This window comes from Mya arenaria, chromosome 7 (genome assembly GCF_026914265.1).
Source record: "Mya arenaria isolate MELC-2E11 chromosome 7, ASM2691426v1".
NCBI lineage: Eukaryota > Metazoa > Mollusca > Bivalvia > Myida > Myidae > Mya > Mya arenaria.
In genome coordinates this window covers 19,427,255-19,452,278 of record NC_069128.1, presented here as the reverse complement: position 1 = coordinate 19,452,278, position 25,024 = coordinate 19,427,255, and the positions used below count along the sequence as shown (strand labels likewise).

The 25,024-nt window shown below is 37.6% G+C and overlaps 1 protein-coding gene across 1 annotated transcript; it reads right to left on the bottom strand.

The window, feature by feature from the left end:
* LOC128241407 (chitin synthase chs-2-like) lies at positions 1-24,748 on the bottom strand. The gene is made up of 23 exons (XM_052958322.1): positions 24,660-24,748; positions 23,292-23,458; positions 22,965-23,070; positions 21,914-22,080; positions 21,026-21,105; positions 20,494-20,593; positions 17,043-17,196; positions 16,122-16,332; positions 15,319-15,519; positions 14,768-14,860; positions 14,300-14,491; positions 12,731-12,843; positions 12,301-12,465; positions 11,656-11,791; positions 11,045-11,174; positions 10,349-10,551; positions 6,967-7,171; positions 5,001-5,187; positions 3,519-3,674; positions 2,837-3,039; positions 1,286-1,483; positions 345-426; positions 1-305 (listed from the first exon to the last, which is right to left on the bottom strand). The coding sequence occupies exons 1-23, from the start codon at positions 24,681-24,683 to the stop codon at positions 156-158; spliced, it is 3,423 nt and encodes a 1,140-aa protein (XP_052814282.1). The 5' UTR covers positions 24,684-24,748; the 3' UTR covers positions 1-155.
* Between the last annotated feature and the right edge of the window lie 276 nt (positions 24,749-25,024).

The window sequence follows — 25,024 nt, the reverse complement described above, 5'->3', positions numbered from 1 at the left end:
ACTAAAGAATACGCTCTGGAAGAGTGATAGAACTAAAAGTATAGGACGGAAATGCTAACTGTTTTTATGAAATACATTTAAGCAATTTAAATGACACTTTTTTTTGGCCTGTAAGTTAGACAAAAGTTTGAAATATGCCCCGATAAAGGAACGCGTTAAAAAGTCGTTTGCTGTATAACTTCACCCTCGGACTCCGTCTCCGATGGAGCATTGCTTTCATTGTCGACGACCGCCAGCTGCGCAATATCCGCAATCGTCACCTTGCGGGGAACCGCATAGCCGCCACCGTCTGCGCCGTCCGTCGCCTCGTTTCCGGTGGCACCCCTTTCCGCCGAGTCCCTTGCGTTCTGAATCTTTGCACGAAGAGCGGCTCTCTGCCAGCGTTTGGCCACGACGTTACCGCGCTTCAAAATGGACTGCTTGATTCTGAAAATGTAACACTTGTTAATCGATCAGATATATTTTGTCAGCCGCCATAATATATAATAGAACATTTTTTGATGGGGACAACTGTTATCCATTGTTATCCATTCTTCTGTTTTGTTTAAGAGTCACTTCAAACAAAAATAACATGAGAATTTGTCCTGTCACTTCCATAGAAATGGGTCCAATAACAAAAGTGTGTGTAAACCATGTGATAAATTGCGTCATAAATGCTACGTCAGACGGCAATATTTTGCCTCGAAAAAAGACTTTAAACACATATTACACGTCATGTTTGATTGAGATTTTAGTTTTGCAAAACACTTCGACAATACGGCCGTCTGACGGAGCACTGTCAAAACAGGTTTGTTGAAGTGTTTGATGAAACTTATCACCTTATCAAACTTCGGTAATAAAACAAAGGTGGAGCTCTTTAAGCGGCGTATACTGATCTTTGTTTTATTTAAAATGGTGTAGTAAAATAAAAGTTATCTTTGATTTAAGTCTTCGATTTAAGCAAAAAGATGTCTTCCGACGTAGCATATATGACGTAATTTATCACGTGGTATACACACACTGAACAAGGTGCTGTGTAAATTTTAGATTATAAGGATAAAAGACCACGTGATGTATATTTAAAGTCAGTTGGTCACGTGACCGCGAAAACGGACTTTTTTCTAGTCTGAAATGACAGGGGGAAAGCACAATTAATGTATTAGCATCTTATCAATAGTACGCCAACAACCGACCTCAACGATCACTCGCCCATTACGTCCCATCACCCTTTATACTAATGACATTGGCAAAAGAAATCAGCCAGAATAATCGTTAAACAAGTTCGTCTTAACAATCTTAAAAGTACCTCGGATCCTTGGACATCTGAACAATGGTGGAGACGCTCTTCCAGTCAAATCGATTGAACTTCCGTCTGACGGTCTTCCTCTCCGTGACGTCCTCTTCCGTTGGTGAAAAAGAGAAAGCTGGCACGCGGAGGGTATTTCCGGCGGTCAGGTTCATGTTGGAACTCATTTCCGTGTCTTCCATGTGCCGCTGTAGTTTTCTGATTTATTTAAGTTCAAATCCTTTAATTAAACGTTATTGACGTGTAATCCATGCGAAATAAATACAGTTATTTTTGTTTAGTGAAAGTAAATTGTCTTCTTAATATCTTATGTACTCTAGCTCGATTGAAAAGACAACTTCTCTACAAACTGGTAAGAGTCATGATTGAGTCCGTGGCCTGGGTAAAAACTAGTACTGATGGCCTTTATATAGATGCAAAGACAACGTTCTCCGGGTTTGCTCGAACCCGCAAACACTCGTACCCCTTGTTGAGTTTATTTAACCCTTACTGGTCGTATATATGCATGGAGGTTCGGCACTCTTAAACACGATTTTTTCTAGCAATTCTTGCGAGCACTATTGTTAAGAGTTTTATTTTAAAACATTGCGTTCAATAGATAAGTTTCTAACCCAGTTGCGCCTTGAGCGCTTTGATTTGGTAATTTTAAAGTTCCCATAAGTAAGTTCAAAGACTTCTAGACCGAAACGTCGATATAGAGTTAAAAAAATGTTGTATTCAATGCGGAATAAACACAGTGATTCTTGTTCAGTTAAAGTAAATTGTCTTCTTAATATCTTACGTACGCTATCTCGTTTGAAAAGACAGCTACTTTACAAACAGGTATGAATCACGTTTGAGTCAGTTTCCGGGGTAAAAACTAGTCCTGATGGCCTTTATATTGATGCAAAGAGAACGTTCCCCAGGTTTGGCTCGAAACCGCAAACACTCGTACCCTCTGCTAAGTTTATTTTACTCTTACTGTAAGTAGTCCCGGTACTCTTAAACACGTTTTTTCTTGATGTTTTTACCAGCCCTGATGCTCTGGGGTTTTTAAAGCTTCTGTGGCGATAGGCAATGCACTATTTTTCTGCACTTTGAGCGATTTGATTTTGGTAATTTAAACATTTGAAAAGTTTCTATAAAAGGGTGTTGGTACAAAAAGAGTTAAACAGCAAAAACCTTTAATGTGTTTTTTGCGACAAACATAATCCCTACAAATACAGATGTAAAACGAATAAAACTTAAACAAGACCCGTTTTAGGTAATTTCTATAATTAAAGGGAGCTAACTCCCGGATGACTCAAAATGTTACTGGTTATCGAACTTGTCCGAGATCATATGCGCATACAGATTCTGGCCAAAATTGGTGATGACTGGACAAATGCTTCAAAAGTTATTGATCGTGCAACATACATAACGACACCCATTCTATGAAAGGGCGTATACAAAGAAACACACAATAAATACACGAGACTAACTTGACAGACTAGAGATTGGCTTGAAAACAATAATCTTCTTTGAAGAGACTTACTTGATAAACAGAAACTAATTTGAAAAAGAGAAACTTACTTGAAGTTTCGCATGAAATTGTTGCTCAGCGTACTATACTGCTGCTCTCGTCGTCGGCGGGCAAGTTTTGCCCAGAGGTTTTTCCGGGGGTCCGTGCCGTCATTCTGGCCGACGACGTCAGTCTCTTCGGCGTCACGCTGTTCTCCTTCCGCCACACTGGCGTCCACAGATGCCATTGACTTGACGTCGTCGTCTTTAAGAGCCTGATGAGCAATGTAAGCAACAAGGATTTTAAATGATGGCACTGTATAGACTTGTACCATATTTACTGTTGATATCTTGAGCGGTACCAGAGATCAGAACAATAATATTAACGTTGCATGACTACGACGAATCCGACGACGGCACAAACTCATTTAAATCAGATCCAAAATACACGTTTTACGACGTAATGGAATGAAGTGAACGTCACGATATAATTTTAATGATAGTGACGACGGCGTGACAGCAAGGTTTTGATCATTTCATTCTTTGAAAATATGACCGGTCATTAAAAGTTAAACAAAAGTATAGTAAAACCTTTGAAATGTATTCCATTTTAATGTAATACATCATAAATTCTTCAAAAATCATCTGGTCTACGATTTTATTTTCTTACAAAACTTTCATCTTCCGATATGTTTACGCGTCTTGCCACATACCAACACATGCTAAGAACGGTTATCCATTCTACCACACGCACCTGCATGTTCTTTACGAGTTGCAGCCCCTTTTCCACGGTGATCTCCCTTTCATCGGAGGAGACCTGGCGGGGTGAGCGGACATTCACCTCCGTGATGGAAAGTATTTGGAGGAATGTCGACATCCGATGTACGCACATACACAGGAACTGGATGAGCTAAAGGAAATATAAATCAGTTATATAAATGTTTGAACGGGTTTTACCAGGATTGTTTTCAGTTGTCACTTCAGGTGGGAATATACTGGAAATTGATTACGACTACAACATGATAAAGTATATAACACATTGTCGGCAGCCAAGGGACTTTATTCCGTTATACTTCATAAATACCGTTGGACAATTGTCTGACAAAATCTCGTTTTAATGATTATGCATTTGGCAGGGAGATAACTCTTATTCCAATTAATTCGCATGTTATTATAAAATTTTCTTCAATAACCATAAAGTATTAGTAGCCTCCATAGGCGAGTGGTCTTGACTGCTGTCTAAAATTATCGTACTGAAAATACGGACCCGGTTCAGTTCTGGCGAAAAAGATTTCTACGAGAAAGAATCTGGTACTTTGCGGAACCAATGAAACTCACTCATTTATTATTCATGATTACGAGATTTTCCTAGGACAATCGCCTATGATACACAGCGAATAATAACAATAGTGTATCGGGAGTATCCGACGATGTGTATAACTAGGACTATCCTTATAATTCTGCATTATACCAAGTACCAGCTGTATGAAATTTATGACAAAACGAGACCATTTGTTTATTTGAGTTTATCATGGTCTGCCCGCCACATTGGCTGCATTATGGCTTGACCCCGCCGTGCCGCCATCACTACTGAAATTGTGTTAAAATGCCATACGTGACATGAAATAGAAACGACAGCAATTCCCAGTCAAATCCAAACATTGGAAGACTTAAAGAACCAGAGTGAGATACAAGAGATCCGGGTGCGATACCCTAACTCTTTGCGAAGAGACCTCTTGTAAAGCACCGATACACGGGGTACAATTTGGGTTAAACCAATACTGAGTATACCACTTTTCCAAGCACTACCCTTTAATTGCCGAGCGCCAACCAAGGGAGGTACTTGTACCAACTTTTCACGTCTTTCGGTGTGACGCGGCCCGGGATCGAACCCACAACCTCCCGCCCCGTATGCGGTGCCTTAACGACTAGGCCACGGAGACGATTTAAAAAAACGAGACCATACAATACAATTGATTTTATTCATGCTTTGCGACCACCTACAGAGCGGCACCGAAGATAAATTCAGTGGTTAAAAATGATATCGCACTCTTGGCATAAAGGATTAAAAAGGACATATTTCACTAACTTCATATGTTATCCGCGGTAAATATTTACGCTGATGGCCCATCGACGTCCTTTCATACGCATCTGCGCACGGGGAGCTCATTTACGATGGGCCCGCCACTGTGCGCGTTTACGGTTTAATTAGGGACACTTTTGTCAGTTAACTTACCAATAGTACACCGAAGACCGCAGTAAATGCAATGCTGATGGGCTCGATAGCCTCCCCTTTTGCGCCATCCGCGCAAGGAAGCTCAATAGCAATGGAACCGCCACTGTCCGAGTTCACTTGTTGGAGGGAGAACACAATTGTGACGAATAGGGCGTTCACCAGCAGGAAAAATAGGCACACCGTATTCCTGTTCAGAGAAAGCGGTCTTGGTATTTGAATGAAAGTAAAAGAAGTATGAATAAAACAACGAACCTTTTTAAATTTGGTTAAACTAAAATGTAAACGCCTGTCAACGAAAGGTGGTCTTTCCGTTCATCTATGTTAACTTGTTTTAGTTTTAGTTTAACACAAATTTGATCTTGAAATTGTGTAATTTTAAGTCGAACCTATATGACGCCAATCTTTTATAAGGAAATGTCAACTGACGCCATCTAAATATTGCATTTCGAAACAGATATGACGTCATGTTGAAAATAAGTTTAGTTTTACACTTGTTTTAGCTCGATATTGCGTTATTCTTTCAATGAACAGATATGACGTCATTCTTTCATGCTTTTCGATGAAATATGGGGTTTAACCAGTGAAATAACAACAGTGAAAATATCAATTTGATATTTTCACTGCAAAATAAGGAGTGAAAATATCAACTTTCAGAACTACTTTAAATTCCTTTGTTGTTACATGTACTTGCCTACTGGACTTCAATAAATTATGTCAAAAAATGTTAAAAAAATATAAAAGAAATGTTTTATAAATTTAGATAAATATATAATTGGAAATTAACAACTTACCGTTTATTACCGGTTATCCCGTTTATCAAACATTTTACTGATCTTTGAAGCTGAATGTTCGAACATTTGCTTTCATACCAAACAAATTACAGACAAAAACAACTGTTCGAACATAAATAAAATTTTATATCATCGTTCAAATGTATTTTGAACTGTTAACCATTGGAGTACGTATATTGAGCTTCCTGGAGAATTCAAACAAAAATTTACAGATAGATCCGATATTTTTTACCCCACCCACACCTCAAAATGTGTCAAAAACTAGCGTGGCATTTACCCTTATCTGGAAAATAAACATTTTAAAGCGAAACAGACTGGTCTCTGACAGTACGTAAGATGACTGAATATTAACTTACTATAAAAACACGCGTACATGCAGTCTTAAACTAAGAAAAATGGTTAAAATCCAATGAGTATCCACATTTGTTTTGCTAACACATTTGACCTTCCACATTTTTATTCTTTAAATAGCGGCGTAGTAATTTGGTTATGTTTTCATGTCCATCTTAAAATAAAAAGTGTTTTCATTATTTTTGGAACATATGTGCACTAATAATACTTCATTGTTTACTGTTCATAAGGCTTTGCAATAAAAAACGAGCGAATATTGAGCTATAAGAATGAATAGCAGATAACTATTTCTCAGCAAACCGAAAGTAGAAAAGTTGACAGCTATAAGTATGCATGAGGGGCGCCCCACGGGTAGCGGCGTAAAGCTTACCCTTTTCAAAAAAGGGGGTAATTCAGAAATAAATAAAAAAATAAATAAAACTCCGAAAATAAGCATAAAAGAAACAGAAAATTTGTTTATTTCAGTGTAAGATCGTATTTAATTTCACTCGTGATCATAAAAAAACTACATTTTCACTCGTGGCTTCGCCACTCGTGAAAATATGTTTTTTTATGACACTCGTGAAATAAAATACGATCTTACACTGAAATAAACAAATATCCTCTATATCTTTTGTGAAGAATTCAACTGACGTCATCTTATCATTGCATTTCGAAACAGATATGACGTCATATCGAAAATAAGTTGAGTTTTACACTTGTTTTATCTTTAAATTGCGTTATTTTAAGTTGGACAGATATGACGTCAATCTTTTATGAAGAAATGTCAATTGACGTTATCTGATCATTGCATTTCAAAACAGGTATGACGTCATAGTATTTACCTAAGCTCAAGCAGCTCTTCCTTTGTTTTAGCCTGTTGTTTCTTGTCTTCTTCCAAAGGAAACAAATACGAGGCGATTAACTCGACCCAGAATTTCGTCTCATCCGGTTTAATGTACTCCTGTGCGCTCTTTTTAAAGTCTGCGTCCTCGAGCCAACTGCGATTCATCTTTGGGCCACCTGCGTCGTCTTCAAACAAAGGGTTCACTTATGACGTCAAATCCGAGTGTCATGACGTCACATCCGATTTGGGTTGGGAGAAAGTAGGGAGGGTAGAGGGGAAATGAATAATATAGATATTGTAACATGCACGTGCTTCAAAAAGATAATCATACATTAAAACAATTATATATACTTTTATGTTATAAAGGTTAGTAATTATGTTATGTGATTCTAATATATTCTCGCAATAAGTAAAGGACCACATCTTGTCATAGGTATGTCCTATATGGTGTCAAAGGCAGTCAAATATTTCAATAAAATTGGTGCATATGGAGTTTAAGTTTACAATTAAAAATATCATTTATACAAGAAAAAGGAAACTAACAGCGTATTAGAGCGAAGCGTGCCCAAATGCAATGATTTCGACCATATGCGCGTGAGTAAAAGACATTTTAAACTGTTCATTAAAACTGTTTATGAAAAAAATAAACCATACAAACACGTAAAGTTGGGCGGGGGGTCATTAAAACTGCAGAAATTCGTTTAAAATTGATTCGTTCTGTAATGATAGATGCGCTGTAAGACATGATGTGGGTTCACCTTTGGCGGAAAAACACGGTAAACTCGACCTAATTTTACTATAAAAAACAAAAGCATTGCGTGTGTTTTTTCCCTTTGATGTGGGCGGGCCCATTTCATCTATGGGTTGCCGTCTAACTTAAATGGGAGGTAACTGGTTTGGCGAAAAAGGAATAAAGCATCGCGATTTGCGTATCCTTGAGTATGGCACTGCTGGCGGTCTTTCTTTGGTAGCTATGGATTACGCGAGCAATCCCTGCTTTGTAGACCACTAGGAGATAGGGAACGAGATATGACTGGGTTGCTGAAATGAAGTCCGGAAATGCCTTCTACGTCCAAACGAAGTTACACAGGATATTTTAAGTTGACAAAAAAAGCTCCAACAAAATAGCTTTTACGTTAGGTCCGGATGTTTCAAATGTGTAAGTGTCTTTTTGTATACATTTTGAATGCAACATGTTCGGACATGTGTTTGGAGTCGCTCGAAAGATTTTAGCGACGTACTGTTCACGTTTTAAACGCATTGGTTTTGCAATGCAATCGGTCTAGTTGACGATGAGGTGCCTTGAACCATAGTAAACATTTAAACACTTATGTGTTTGCAACAGATTTAAGTGAAATGGGCGTATTGCTACTCGAATGAGTGATATGCACATACAAATATCATTTTATTTTAAGGTTATTAGTGGTTGCGCGACAAGATACACGTTTACTACGACCCCACCCACATGGACGAAATCATTCGATTTTGATGGGCCACTTAACAATTGGTTGGTCGATGGCCTCAATATGATTTTATTCTAATCAATGGTTTACACGTGCTATAATTAACTTTGTATGTGCTTAATTAAATGAAACGAATTAGTTCATATACAACTAAATTCTATCTGTTTCTTTATGTGGTCCTTAACATATTTTGAGGTGTTTAGTATACTATTGACCTATGTTAATTATATAAATATGAATGATATAATGTCTACACAACAATACAATATGCAGTTTTAATCATGCTTTACAATATAGTTTATTATTTAGATAATCGAGAGACTGTGAAACATTACTTGTACGTGTAGCTTCTTAAAACATATTACCTCTTAAAGCTGCTCTCTCACAGATTGACCGGTTTGACAACTTTATATAGTCTTGGAATGAATCAATCTTTGCTTAAATTTCTGGAAACCAGTGATATAACAGTGGAGAAAAATATCAGATGGCAGTCTTTAATATTTTCGTTCTAAAATTGAAGTTTTATGCTTTAAAGCGTTACTAGCGTTTTTTGAGATAAAACTAAAAAAAAATGTCAAAACTGTCAATGTGAGATTGTAGCTTTAAAATTTATTTGCGAATCTTTCAGGCTACGTCTACCAGTAGGCCCGCCGATACACGCTTTAATGATAAAATTACAGTTGACCTTAATCGATGATACTTATCATCATTGACCTGTGTGGCCACATAATGGCCTTGCTATTCTGCGAGTGCTCCGATAAGATTGTTAATCATTTGATATTTGTATAGGATAGACCACGAGTAGCCGTTTGATATGGAATTTATCAGCGAGCGTAGCGAGTTGATAATTTCATATTAAACGGCTACTCGTGATCTATCCGACTTAGACAACAGAAAGTGTATTGCTTGTTTCTCAGTCCGATACCATACATTTGTATGAGAAAAATGTGAGGAAAGCACAGGAAACAAACATCTCTGTAGTATTAAGAACGTCCATGTAACATCAGTAGGTGCACGATTTGCACGAGATTTACCAGTTGAAATATCCAACAGAAAAACAGTTGTGTGTGAGATTTATCAAACACTTTTGCAGGCCTATGATTGGCCGGCTGGAGGTAGCTGTTGTTTAATATAGCTTAGTGCACAGAGAGAATGTAACCCTAATTAGAGCTACCCTGGTTCAGTAACGTGCACCAGTGTATAGCAACGTCACACGCAACGTCCCTCCCGGAATACGATAAGTATTCGTTTAGTGATGCGGTTGGGAATCGAACCTGCGACCCCTGAATTGACAGTCAAGTGTTTTACCACTCGACCACGGATTCTCCATCATTGTGTCCTGCATACCGATTACATGCTCTAAACTTCTACAAAGTGACCGCACGTGGACGACATAGACTACGTGGACGACGTAGCACCCCAAAACTAGTTCAAACGTACACGTACCCGTACAAGTATGATTTCGCAAAATCAATAATAATAATTGTAATTGATGCATGCCTATAAATATATGCTAATTTCATTTTATTTCATTTTCACATTGTCCAGGGTACATGTATATATAAGTCTTATGAAAATATACCAAGATGTTACATGTATATTGTACATTGATTACAATCAAACAGTCGAAAAGAAATGCATGACAGACCACAAAGCAACAATTTAAATATCGTTTTATTACCGTCTTCATTATTGCCATTTTCGCCGCCACTATTTTCATCTATTGGCAGGAAACGAGTAGATTGATTATATGAATATATTGTCTATAATTATTCGTCGTTCTTACGACATTGAAATTATCATAGCATTATCATACAACTAGCATAGACAATCGCACTTTAATCCATGCGAATTTAAACCTGTGAGCTATTAATAGAATATAAAGAATTCCGGGAATGTATATACATGTAAATGTACCTCTATCCTTAGCACCTTCGAACATATCCGAGACTTCCGAAAATGTTTTGTTGTCAACCTCTTTCTCGCCTCGGAAATCCATTCCAGTCACGTGACTTCCAGGAGGATCAACGATTTTAGCCTCGAGTTCGTCTAGGCGATCCAAGATGGCGCTGAGTTTCATGTCTCCTGTATCACCGGTGTCTGTGGGACAACAGACGCACCTGAAAAATTCAGAAATGGGTTTCTTTTATGAAAATTTTTCACTGATAAAAAAACGTTGGCTCATTAGTCATACATGATAAGAGGGATCGTAAATTGTATTCTTGGAAACGCGCCAGATCTGATACTTACGTCTGTCAATCGTGTATTTGGTGAAATTCATAAAGAACTATATTTTTTCCGAGTATTCAAGTAGTGATTTGGTACTCGAGTACTCGTTGCCATCCCTAACTTAATGCTTTTCAATGAATATGTCATTTAAACCATTAATGGTACCAGAAATTAATGTATTTCAGTCAAAGTCGGACATTGAAATTTAGAACGACAAAAGCCATTCGTTTGAAATTGAGCGGAATTGAGCGGAAGATAAAAATAACATCTTAAAATTAAAATGTAGCCGAAGAAGAATTGAAATTAAGTACAATGTGTAATGTATGATAGTAATAGATCAATGCATAAACAATACGGAATTTAACGAAAAGTAGCGAAACTCACCGGAAAAGATTTCCGAAGCTAAATCTGTATCCCGATTTCCCCTCCTTATCCGCAATACCGATTTTCTCCAACCATTCGGCGACCGCACCCTTTTTCTCCACCGGTTTACTAGCCTCCCCCGGCTTCTGGGCTACATAAATGATGTCGTTGATTAGAAATGAAATTAAATAAAAAAATAAAACAGGAAATTTACGTAGACTAGGGTTTATGCAACTGTTGGAACTTAATTTACAATCCTATGGATCAGCACCAGAGCGTAGTAACTCCATGTAAAATAAAAGGAGTAACGACTGTGTTGCACTTCAAATCGTTCTTTGTAAAGCTCTAAAATAGCAATGCGCTTAACAGTCATTCAACTCAAGGTTAAACGTGTTGCAGCCCAAATATAGATTTAAATTGTGTATGCATTCTCTCGATGTGAATATTACTTTAATGAAACCCCAAACTTCAGACACATATGTAGATATAACATTTATAGGTTTTTTTCCTCTACAGCAATGATAAATGTTTCCATTAGCTATATGTATCAAATATTTCAGCTTGTGCAAAATTTACACCGATTTAATTGAGACTCTTCCGACACGAAAATTAACCGGAAGTTCAAACCTTACCTTGGGCGGGCTTTGGTGTTTCTCGCGTTCCCCACGAGACCACATGCAGGTTGCCAATGGAGTATAACATGAGCAGCATGGACATTGATGGGATTGCCAGGAAATATAGGAAACCGTGGAGAATGCACCAAAACTCCTGAAGGTTACATACAACTAAACTTTAAATTTTGCGAAACATAAAAAATGCTTTAAATTCAAAATAAGTATGTTGAACTTTTCGTGGCAGTCTTAACAGGAAGGACATTGCGGAATTGCCATATAACTGGGTTTGCCATATTGGTTCCGCTTGCAGAGTAAAGAGGTCGAAGGTTCAATCCCTAATAGGTGCACTTATTAACTCATGAAGTTTGTTACTTACAAAAAACAAACACCTGGAGAATGAAGACAAACCCTTAAGATCACATACCATCCTTTTTGAGGATTACACGACTCGTGTTCATGCATTGCACTATTGTTTGGCTAGACTGATGCATTCCATAGTCTGGGCCACATTAGCAACTTGGAGCGTTAGCCCGGCAAATGTCATAAAACTAATCCGAAACCAATCTATGTTCAATCTACTAAAAGGGACGCGTCGTTATTTTTATGTTAAAAGCTGACGTCAAAGTATGACGTCACTCCTATAATTGCCCCGCCAGTACTTACCTGAGGGTGAATGAACGCTGATATAACGAACACTCCAGCCACAAAGAGCAAGAATACGGTTGTCACAGAGCAGAAGCCATTGTCCGCCGCCTGTTTGATAAGCCCCACAATCACCAACATCATCACGAGCGAGTAGATAGTGGATAAAATGGCCGCATACGCCAGCTGAAAACAGAAATTGGAGATTCCATTTTAGATTTTTATACAATGTCATTATACAATTAACACAAGCCCAGCATTCCTTCGATGGCACCAGTAGACTGAATGGAATCAAGGAGACATATCTTAGGATAAGGGTTAGGGGTATATTGACCATGGCCCCAAATATAATTTCGTTTTACAGAAATTCTTTGATACAAATATCTAGTTAAATTCTATCATTATTTACTTAAATTGCAAATAATTTTGTTGAAATAAACATGGAGATTACCTGTGTATCAGACTTTGCCACGTAACATAGCAGAATAAACACTGCAACGGGGACCAGATTCAGCACCAGAGCCCAGTAAAGGGACAGCTGCGGGTAAGCCATATTTATGGCCCCTAAAAGGTTAAAAAAATACCATTAGATTGTCATACATAATGCAATTTCATGGTGTGTGATTCTTTTCAATAAATGCAGCAACGGAAACCAGGTTCAGCACCAGGGCCCATTAAAGGGACAGCTGTATTTTTTTAATTAAACACAGTAAATGGGAGCCAGATTCAGCGTCACTGCCAAGTTCAGGACAACTGCAGATAAGCCATGTTTATGGCCCCTAAAAGGTTACATACAACCAACACGCTGCCTTATTTGTTCGATGTAAGGCTACATGCTACTATGAGAATTCCATACGATACGTTATGATGAAAATATATTATATAATATCAAAATCACTTAAACATACCATCGCTAATCGATATGACATTTCTATGACTGCATAAAATGTATTTCATAGATGTATTAGACGTTGATGTGACGTCACGATAAAGTCATGCTTATGACAATGATGGTGAGAAACATGAATCTCGGCGTAATTATGTAGGGAACCATTAGGCACATCAGTTACTAGTGTTAAAATGGTGTAAAGCAGATAGTCGATTCTATAATGTAATAACCATGGTGCAGACGTAATAAATCTGAAGTTCATGAATAACCAAGAGAAAGATGATTCCTAACGTGAGAGAGGATGACAACATTAGGAGCATCTAGTACATGACGTAAAGTTTGATTACGTCATACGATGCTTTATGTAGTTTAAGTTTATGAAATTAGGACATTATACCTATGCAGGCTATTGCCGTAAGGAATATGGTTCCGGCGTGGGGTCGAGGAGACCATTAGAACCCTCTGGTATATCATGGCCCAAAATTGTTATGATATTGTGATGTAATGGTGACTTCTTATGACGATATATTCATGATGACGTCATACCTAGGGCCATGAGGAAGGTAGTTTCTGGTGTTAGGATTGAACAGACTATCATCTGGGATCTAGGATCATCTGGTACATGGCAGATACAATCGATATGATATTGTGACGTAACGATGACTTCTTACTAACGATGCAATTATGATGACGTCATATCTAAGACCATGAGAAAGGTAGCCATCACGTTATAATACAGTGTGTGTGTGTACACCACGTGATAAATTACGTCATGTATCCTTCGTTTTATTACCGAAGTTTGATAAGGTGATTAGTTTCATCAAACCTTTCGACAAACCTGTTTTCAAAATAGTGTATTGACAGTGTTCCGTCAAAAGGCCGTATTGTAAAAAGGTTTGTCGAAGTGTTTTAAGAAACTAAATTCTCAATCAAACTCTGGTCAAAGACCGGAGGTGGGGCTCTGAATTGTAGACTGCGCTATGTTTCACTTAAAAGGGTGAAGAAATAGTGAAGTTATCTTTGTTTAAAGTTTTCATTCAAAGCAAAATATTGCCTTCCGACGTAGCATTTATGACGCAATTTTTCACGTGGTATACACACACTGACGACACATTAATGATGACGTCATACCTAGGACCATGAGAAAAATAGTTCCCGGTGTGAGGATGGAGGATATCATCAGGAGCATCTGGTACATAACATAGAGCATAGAGATGTCGTTGTTTCGCTTGGTTACGTTCCGGAAGTCGAGTAGAAGGTCAAGGATGTTGGCCATGGTGGAGGGCGTCCATCGGCGACGCTGGTTGTAAAACTCGTAGAAACCTTAAGATAAAGTTAAAATATCTTCATATGTACACATTTTGAAAAATATATGGAAAACCGCATAAATGCTTATCAAATTACATCAATGGTACATATATTACAGAGCTATTCATATACAGGTAACTATGCTTTGAATGTGTTAATAAGCTGTGTTTAACTTAATTAAATAATTAATTCCCAAAACGACTTAATAGAACGTACTTATATGTTTTAGATACACACTTTCAAAAACCCTGCCGACCGTCATGAAAAATATGGCGCTGTTGGCGTACGTACCTTCCGGTGCGTATGTAAGGGCGTCCGACGCCGCGCAGTATTCCACTCGGTAGCCCTGTTGTAAGAGGAGTGTACACAGCCATCGATCCTCGCCTGTGGAAGAAACATTATACAGTGGAACCCCTTTTGCTCGAACTCCCAGGGACCGCCAAAATATATCGAGCATCGGAAAATTAGAGCCAAGCGGGATTGCTTATCTTCAGTATAGAGAAATCGGCCCTTTAAATCTAGATCGAGCCAACGAGGAATTCGGGCCAAACGAGTTCGAGCCAACGGAGTTCGATTTTAGTATATCAATGTTAGTGTTCGAAACAATTGCGGTACAGTCAGTCAGTATGTAACATTCATGAAACATTCTGTCTGAAATGCATGATGCTGCAGGCGTAAATGCAAAACAGTTTTTTGCTTATGACAATAAAGTTTTATTTATTAGTTTTAAAAGCTTTGATTTTTCGTCCGAACAGGTCAATTTAGACGCCTCTGGGGAATTTAACGCATAATGGCGACAAGGATCCAAATAAGTACTTCTAAACAATGTGATTTTCTCTCACCTTGGTCATACTGGACGTAGTGCCGGGCCTCCGTTGGTGGTGTTGTGTAGCGCTTCATGACGTTATCGTCCATCAGCGCCGAACCCCGGAAGAGGGAGAAACATCCGGGGGAGCAGAGGACACAGCCCAGCACGTGCTCGGTGGCTTTTTGCAGCCAATGGCTCACGGCGTACTCGAACTTTTGATACCAAACCATTGGTCCTTGAAATTTAAGAAATATGTGACATCACTGATATATCTGGTTGTGACATCAGATAAGGTTAAAAGCGTTGGCTTTAAAATACACATGTATATCTAAATGTACAGACAATGTAAGACAAAAGCTTACACAATATTCAAGGTAAGGAATCACGTGATTTTAAAAGGGTTCTCACATGGGTCACCACGGGTCAAAACCGATGTTTAAAGTAAGTGACGTGAATTTCTAAACTATTTTGACAAAAAAATAGCTTATTAAAAACTATGCAATTTTCGGCTTTACACGTGTAAAATATTTTAGAATTGCTTGTATTTTCCATGGCCAAAATTTCAATTCGACACGTTCTACAAAATTTCGTCGAGTTGATTTTTTTTTAAATGATTCCTCACCCTGGTGTGACCAATTGAACAATCAGGTAACGTTATTTAAGATATATTAGACTAAGAACTAGGTCTGTAACCTGAGGTAAATTTAGTCTCTTAAAATTAGAACTAAATCAAATGGAAATAATTCATGTTACTGTTATATACTGTTGACGTCATTAAACTGATTTGAGGTACCACACTAAGGTACTTGCATATTTTATAGTCTAGTGCCGATTTACCTGATCCTATCGGGTGAATTCGTCCGCAAGCTGCGCCAACGTTAGCGTTACGTTTCATGCGGTCAATCAGGAGACGTAACGCAGACGGCTGGAAGTCGACATCACCGTCTAGTGCCAAAACAAACGTGTTGTCAGCAATTGTCTTTATACGTTCCTTGCTTCCGCCCATTGACAAGAGTTTATGCGCCAGAAAGTAGTACATATACATCACCTGCAATTGTGGACATGCTTTTTTGTAATAATAATAAAACGATCTTGCTACATAAAAGCTGTAAGTTTAGGTCATACAAAACACCTTTTTGATACAGGGTTTTACAAACGTATTTCATAGCCGATTTTTTTAGCGTAAACTGATATTATATAGTAAATACCATTGCTTTATAGTTTTGTAACAAAAATGCTTTTAATTGTTTTGTGAATGGTTTTAGAAACCAGTTTCCATAGCAACACATTTTCGTTTATAAATCATGACAATTTATTATCTTGTTTTCCTTCAAATGTGTGAGTGTTTTTTAAATTATTCGAAAACAATAAGGACCATATTGTTACTTTTTGTTCATGAATACCTTAGTTTATCAAAAATTCCCACAGCAACGCCAAGAGTCATTTGTTTTGCACTGAAATGGTCCTTAGACAGACGGCTTCGGGCTCAATTAAAAACGTTGTGATTTTCCCACCTTTGGTCCCCTTTTTATAGGCATCGTCACATATAAGAACTTAGCAAGAACAACTACCTCGTGCAATAAGATATATTTCATTTCGCCTTTTAATTGGTTGCTGTTGATAATTTGATAATCAATTAATTTTACCTCTTTCATTTTATATGGAATTTTTTTTAGATAGAAACTAAACTGGCGGGCGGACAAAGCGATGGGTCTCATATACGATAGACGGAGACGGACAGACGGACGGACGTCGTACCTGACTCCACCGTTTCCTGTGACGTATCTTGGCTTTGTCCTTGAGATGCGCAATCATCTTGTTCCCACCCGGAAGCCGCCATATTAAACGTCCGCCGTACGGTGTGTCGATTTTCGACGGTGGAGGAATTTTCATTCCGTAGGTGTGAACGGAACTGTTTAGTAACAGGTAAAATATACGTGAACCTTCAAACATTTGCTGATAAATCAATACTCCACGTGCTTATAAAACACATTTTTAATAACGATAAGCATTAATTGCAGTCCATTTCCGGCGCTTTGTATATAAATATAAAAATGTATGTGTTTCAGCATCTGACAAAACCTTGATTATACCACATGGCTTAAGTTACCTATTAAATGTAACGAAGTAGCATGGCTTACGAAATGTTACCATGTCTCATGGCTTATATAACCTAATAAATGTAACAATGTCTCATGGCTTATATAACCTAATAAATGTAAAAATGTCTCATGGCTTACATAAGCTAATAAATGTAACGATGTATCGTGGCTTATGTTAGCTAATAAATGTAAAAATGTCTCATGGCTTACATAAGCTAATAAATGTAACGATGTCTCGTGGCTTACGTAAGCTAATAAATGTAAAAATGTCTCATGGCTTACGTAAGCTAATAAATGTAAAAATGTCTCATGGCTTACATAAGCTAATAAATGTAACGATGTATCGTGGCCTATGTTAGCTAATACATGAAACGATGTATCGTGGCTTATGTTAGCTAATACATGAAACGATGTATCGTGGCTTATGTTAGCTAATACATGAAATGATGTATCGTGGCTTATGTTAGCTAATACATGAAATGATGTATCGTGGCTTATGTTAGCTAATACATGAAATGATGTATCGTGGCTTATGTTAGCTAATACATGAAATGATGTATCGTGGCTTATGTTAGCTAATACATGAAATGATGTATCGTGGCTTATGTTAGCTAATACATGAAATGATGTATCGTGGCTTATGTTAGCTAATACATGAAATGATGCATCGTGGCTTATGTTAGCTAATACATGAAATGATGCATCGTGGCTTATGTTAGCTAATACATGAAATGATGTATCGTGGCTTATGTTAGCTAATACATGAAACTATGCATCGTGGCTTATGTTAGCTAATACATGAAATGATGTATCGTGGCTTATGTTAGCTAATACATGAAATGATGTATCGTGGCTTATGTTAGCTAATACATGAAATGATGTATCGTGGCTTATGTTAGCTAATACATGAAATGATGTATCGTGGCTTATGTTAGCTAATACATGAAATGATGTATCGTGGCTTATGTTAGCTAATACATGAAATGATGTATCGTGGCTTATGTTAGCTAATACATGAAATGATGTATCGTGGCTTATGTTAGCTAATACATGAAATGATGTATCGTGGCTTATGTTAGCTAATACATGAAATGATGTATCGTGGCTTATGTTAGCTAATACATGAAATGATGTATCGTGGCTTATGTTAGCTAATACATGAAATGATGTATCGTGGCTTATGTTAGCTAATACATGAAATGATGCATCGTGGCTTATGTTAGCTAATACATGAAATGATGTATCGTGGCTTATGTTAGCTAATACATGAAATGATGTATCGTGGCTTATGTTAGCTAATACATGAAATGATGTATCGTGGCTTATGTTAGCTAATACATGAAATGATGCATCGTGGCTTATGTTAGCTAATACATGAAATGATGCATCGTGGCTTATGTTAGCTAATACATGAAATGATGTATCGTGGCTTATGTTAGCTAATACATGAAATGATGTATCGTGGCTTATGTTAGCTAATACATGAAATGATGTATCGTGGCTTATGTTAGCTAATACATGAAATGATGTATCGTGGCTTATGTTAGCTAATACATGAAATGATGTATCGTGGCTTATGTTAGCTAATACATGAAATGATGTATCATGGCTTATGTTAGCTAATACATGAAATGATGTATCGTGGCTTATGTTAGCTAATACATGAAATGATGTATCGTGGCTTATGTTAGCTAATACATGAAATGATGCATCGTGGCTTATGTTAGCTAATACATGAAATGATGCATCGTGGCTTATGTTAGCTAATACATGAAATGATGTATCATGGCTTATGTTAGCTAATACATGAAATGATGTATCATGGCTTATGTTAGCTAATACATGAAACTATGCATCGTGGCTTATGTTAGCTAATACATGAAATGATGTATCGTGGCTTATGTTAGCTAATACATGAAATGATGTATCATGGCTTATGTTAGCTAATACATGAAATGATGTATCATGGCTTATGTTAGCTAATACATGAAATGATGTATCATGGCTTATGTTAGCTAATACATGAAATGATGTATCATGGCTTATGTTAGCTAATACATGAAATGATGTACCGTGGCTTATGTTAGCTAATACATGTAACGATGTATCGTGGCCTATGTTAGCTAATACATGAAACGATGTATCATGGCTTATGTTAGCTAATACATGAAATGATGTATCGTGGCTTATGTTAGCTAATACATGAAACTATGCATCGTGGCCTATGTTAGCTAATACATGAAATGATGCATCGTGGCTTATGTTAGCTAATACATGAAATGATGTATCGTGGCTTATGTTAGCTAATACATGAAATGATGTATCGTGGCTTATGTTAGCTAATACATGAAATGATGTATCGTGGCTTATGTTAGCTAATACATGAAATGATGTATCGTGGCTTATGTTAGCTAATACATGAAACGATGTATCATGGCTTATGTTAGCTAATACATGAAACTATGCATCGTGGCTTACGTTAGCTTATAAATGTAACAATGTCTCATGGCTTACGTAAGCTAATAAATGTAACGATGTATCATGGCTTACGTTAGCTAATGAATGTAACGATGTAACGATATTTCATGGCTTACGTTAGCTAATGAATGTAACAATGTTTCATGGCTTACGTTAGCTAATAAATGTAACGATGTTTCAAAGCTTACGTTAGCTAATAAATGTAACGATATTTCATGGCTTACGTTAGCTAATGAATGTAACAATGTTTCATGGCTTACGTTAGTTATTTAATGTAACAATGTTTCATGGCTTACGTTAGCTAATAAATGTAACGATATTTCATGGCTTACGTTAGCTAATGAATGTAACGATATTTCAAAGTTTACGTTAGCTAATAAATGTAACGATATTTCATGGCTTACGTTAGCTAATGAATGTAACAATGTTTCATGGCTTATGCTACCTAATAATTGTAACGATGTATCATGACTTATGTTACCTAATAAATGTAACGATGTATCATGGCTTACGTTAGCTAATAAATGTAACGATGTATGATGGCTTACCTTAACTAATTAAAGTAATGATGTATCATTGTTTATGTTCCCTAAAAAATGAAACGATGTAGCATGGACTACGTTATTTACCTTATAGCTCCGTCAATAGTCCTCATCAGCTGTTTGACGTAACCGTTAGCTACCGAGTTACCGTCAACGTAATCGAACGCGTCGTCGAAGAAAATATGAGCTGTAAGAAAAAAAGAGAACTTTCATCGTTTATGGAAAAACATAATTTACAAGTTAAAAATTGATCACCTAAAGCTACTACAAATATGTCGATGTAGGTTTTCATTTTTAAAGAAGATATTGACCATCACTATTTGGGTCTCAGTATATTTCTACAGAAATAGTTCTACAAGTGCAGGAAATATACCAGAATAGACTCAAATGAGTTTAATTCTTGATATTGCAAGGGACAATAGCTGAGATACAACTGAATCGAGAATTATGTTGAATATCAGTCATGTTTTTGTCCGAGAAACGATCATAAAATATGCAAGTGCTTCTTTTTCATATCATGGTTGCGCTCGACAACTTTTATTTATCTTGATGTCATTTTTGGACATCATTTTACTTGTAACAAACTTTTTTTGGAAAAAAAAAACGTTAAACGTTTTACCTTCAAATTCGTAGTAGTCCGGATCCCGGAGACCGAAGAATAACTGTAAGTTCCGACGTGCGCACTGGTCGTCATCCATTCTGAGAGGAAATAAAAACATGGATACAAGACTAATTTGACAAACTGAATTAATTCAAAATCGCCGGCATACACCGCTCATTCTCTCGAAAACCAAATGAATCAGGCTGAAAAGATCAGAAAAAATATTAACGTTATTATCATTTGCCGATTTGGGTATCTGGATCATTTCATTATGTGTCACGTGCCACAGCTGCAATTCTATAAATAACTCACCGGAAGAGGGATTTGAGTATCTGGATCATTTCATTCTCTATCTCGTGCCACAACTGCAGTTCTATAAAAAAACTCACCGGAAGAGGGATTTGAGTATCTGGATCATTTCATTCTTTATCTCGTGCCACAACTGCAGTTCTATAAATAACTCACCGGAAGAGGGATTTGAGTATCTGGATCATTTCATTCTTTATCTCGTGCCACAACTGCAGTTCTATAAATAACTCACCGGAAGTCTGGATCATTTCATTCTTTATCTCGTGCCACAACTGCAGTTCTATAAATAACTCACCGGAAGAGGGATTTGAGTATCTGGATCATTTCATTCTCTATCTCGTGCCACAACTGCAGTTTTATAAATAACTCACCAGAAGAGGGATTTGAGTATCTGGATCATTTCATTCTCTATCTCGTGCCACAACTGCAGTTCTATAAATAACTCACCGGAAGAGGGATTTGAGTATCTGGATCATTTCATTCTCTATCTCGTGCCACAACTGCAGTTCTATAAATAACTCACTGTAAGAGATTTGAGTATCTGGATCATTTCATTCTTTATCTCGTGCCACAACTGCAGTTCTATAAATAACTCACCGGAAGAGGGATTTGAGTATCTGGATCATTTCGTTCTCTGTCTCGTGCCACAATGTAGCGCACAGGTAAATGAAGGGAGTCTGCTCCGTCCGTAGCGGACTCCAGTCGTCCTCGCCCGGTTGCCATTCTTCCAGGTTCTCGGGAATCGGCAGTTCCGTTTCTTTAGCCTTAAAAGGACATAATTGTAACCTTAACAAATGTTTTTCAGATAGGTCCAATATTAGTCATATTTGGTTGCAGTCTTGAGAAATCTCATTAACACATTTATTTCACATTGATCCAATGTAAGCCGTATTTGGTTGCAAACTCAAAATGTCTCACTGAAACCTACGTATACTCAATTTAAATTACAATTATGTCATACGAAATTGAATACTCCAGCCCAAATGGACTAGGGTACAGTGTTCGTTTCGGGTGCGGGAAGGTTGCGGGTTCAATCCCCGTCGACATCAAACCGAAATAGGCTGAGATATGGTACCATTAGCTGCCGTGCCTGGTGCTCAGTACTAGTTTAAATTGAGGAAAGTTGTATCACGTGTGTGGTGCATTGCACTGAGATTTCTATTCGCTTCAGATATAACGTGTATCTCACTTTGTTTCTTAACTCTACTAATGACTGTATTTGACTTGGAATGGGACTGCAATTGACTTAAATTTTTAATCATGTCAATAATGACATTTTTTTCAACTTTAAGTCGTGATTGTGTCACAACGGGGTCAAGTCATATTGGCGCGCGCAGACGTTGACACACTCTAAGAAACCACCAGCTGCCCTGATTTCTCGAAACTTCTTAAGCGTAACATTACTTAAGTAGCTTATCTTCTTTGGTAAAATCTCTTACTTTAACCTGATGTTGATACATAAAACTTCGTTTTTCGTGATTAACAGACAGATAAATTCAATAAACAGTCAATAAACTTTCAAAAAAGAATTAATATCAAAATTTTAAAAGAAAAAAAAATTGAGCTTAGCTTGATCATGTTATAAGAGACTTAAGTACTGTCGAGAAATCGACCACAGGACAATAGGTCGAACGCAAGCTTAAGCGACACCGACCTTGACATCCCTTCCTTTCGTGTCCTCCTCATCTCTGCGCCTGTTAAGGACCAGCGATTGCTCTAGAAGCACCCCGCAGTACATTGGCTGTACGAACATTCTGAAACACCATCATCATCATCATCATCATCATCATCATCATCATCATCATCATCATCACCATCATCACAACCACCACCACCACCACCACCACCACGATCACCGTTTACATTTTCATATGATTACTAAAATATGATTACTCCATTTTTTACCTTTTTAGTTATGTATTTGGGTACAAAAAATGTACAGTATGTGTCATTAGTTATCATTTCAGAATCGTACGTTTCTTCTCTTTGCATGCGGTCACTTCCTTGTCGCCAAATATGTGTCGTCAAGCAGACGATTGAGATGTATCCCAGAATGCTCGCGAGAATCATCGACCAATCATATTGCAGTCCGTCTTCCCAGCGCGGGAAAGGGAGGTAACACGCATCAGTGATAGATAATTCCTGGAAAATAAAACGAATTCTAATATAAATATAGGTTTATACGAATATGCCCGATCTAGTTGTAAGACACATAACACTCAACTCAATCGATGTATTCTTCAAGGCCTGCTTTGGCTTCTAAAATACTAACCGTCGTCTGTGAATGACGTTTAGGCGTTATACACTAGTACACGATAAAGAACCAGGGGCAGCTGTAACAAGGGTTACATCCGGTATGTATCCACAACCGAACAAGACGGATACCCAACTCCCCCACCCCATGTACTAGGCCGACGCACATTGTAAGTCTGGCGGGGGTAATAAAGTAAAATTACGTACTTCCTTCATGTAGTATACTTATACACATGGCGAGGCGTGGATGCAGCGAAATAAGTGTCTCAGACACATGGTCATATGTAAGCACTTGGACTAAGTTTCAAAAACGATCGAAAGACTTAAGATCGTACCTTTATATGTTATTCGTAACTCCGTTTTTCGCGTTAAGTACTGCGTTTCAATAAAAAAATATCGTAAGGAAATTTATCGCATAGATTCTGCCCGTAACTTTTCGAGTGTACCTGAACACTCTTAAGCAGGGTAAGGTTGACGACTAAGATATCTTATTGAAACAGGACCCATGAGGGGGTCGGGTATTAAATGTAAGAGGGGGCGCAACTTTGGTGACAAAACTTGGGGGCGTGCACCCCTATCACACGGAACAACAAAATATAGGTTCTAAATGTAGTATGTGGTTTGGTCGCTCTCAAAACAAATAATGGCTAATACATGTATATTTCTATAATGGTGCAATCCTCTGTAGTGTTATCCCTGGATCTGCATCTGGCCTTTCTGAATAAAATGTTATTCGCATCAGCTTAAAGTTTTCTTTCCAAACAAAGTCAAAACTCGCTATGTCGAAGTCGTTGGGACCTCGGGAAATACTTCGAGATAACGAAAATTCGGTATAACCGAAATATAACAAGTGTATTAATAAACCAAACACATTTGAAAATAGTTCGACATTACCAAAATAGCATCGGGATAACAGAGTTCGACATAGCGAGTTGCGTCTGTAAGTATAAACTATGGAGCATATGAGTTTGTGATAAGGGATCAAGATTCTGAAACAAGCTAATGGAAAGTTATTTGTGCATAAGTCAAGTAAAAACCTATTTTGAAACTGGGACTTTTTAAAACTACATTTCAAAATACTAATACGTACATCTCTAGAGAACTCCCCCGCCATAAAGGCGACGGCCACAGGGGTCGCGAGCGTCAGGGGGAGCGAGAAGCTTGGAATCTGGGTCAGGATCTTGTTGGCGGCGGCCGCGCACCTGTAGACAGGAAGTTTCGGTGTATGAATTATAGTGATATTTAATATTCGCAATTCCACTCAACTCAACTTAGTTGTTGTGTATTTTTCCTTCACTCAGTATTTAAGAACAAGATTACGATAGGTCAAGAAAAATAAAGAAATTTATTAAAGGGACTAGATACCAGATGACAAGGTGAAAGTCACGTGATTAGTACAAACCCAGTTAAATTCGAATTGACAAAATACGCAATAACCGCGAAAAATACATGTGT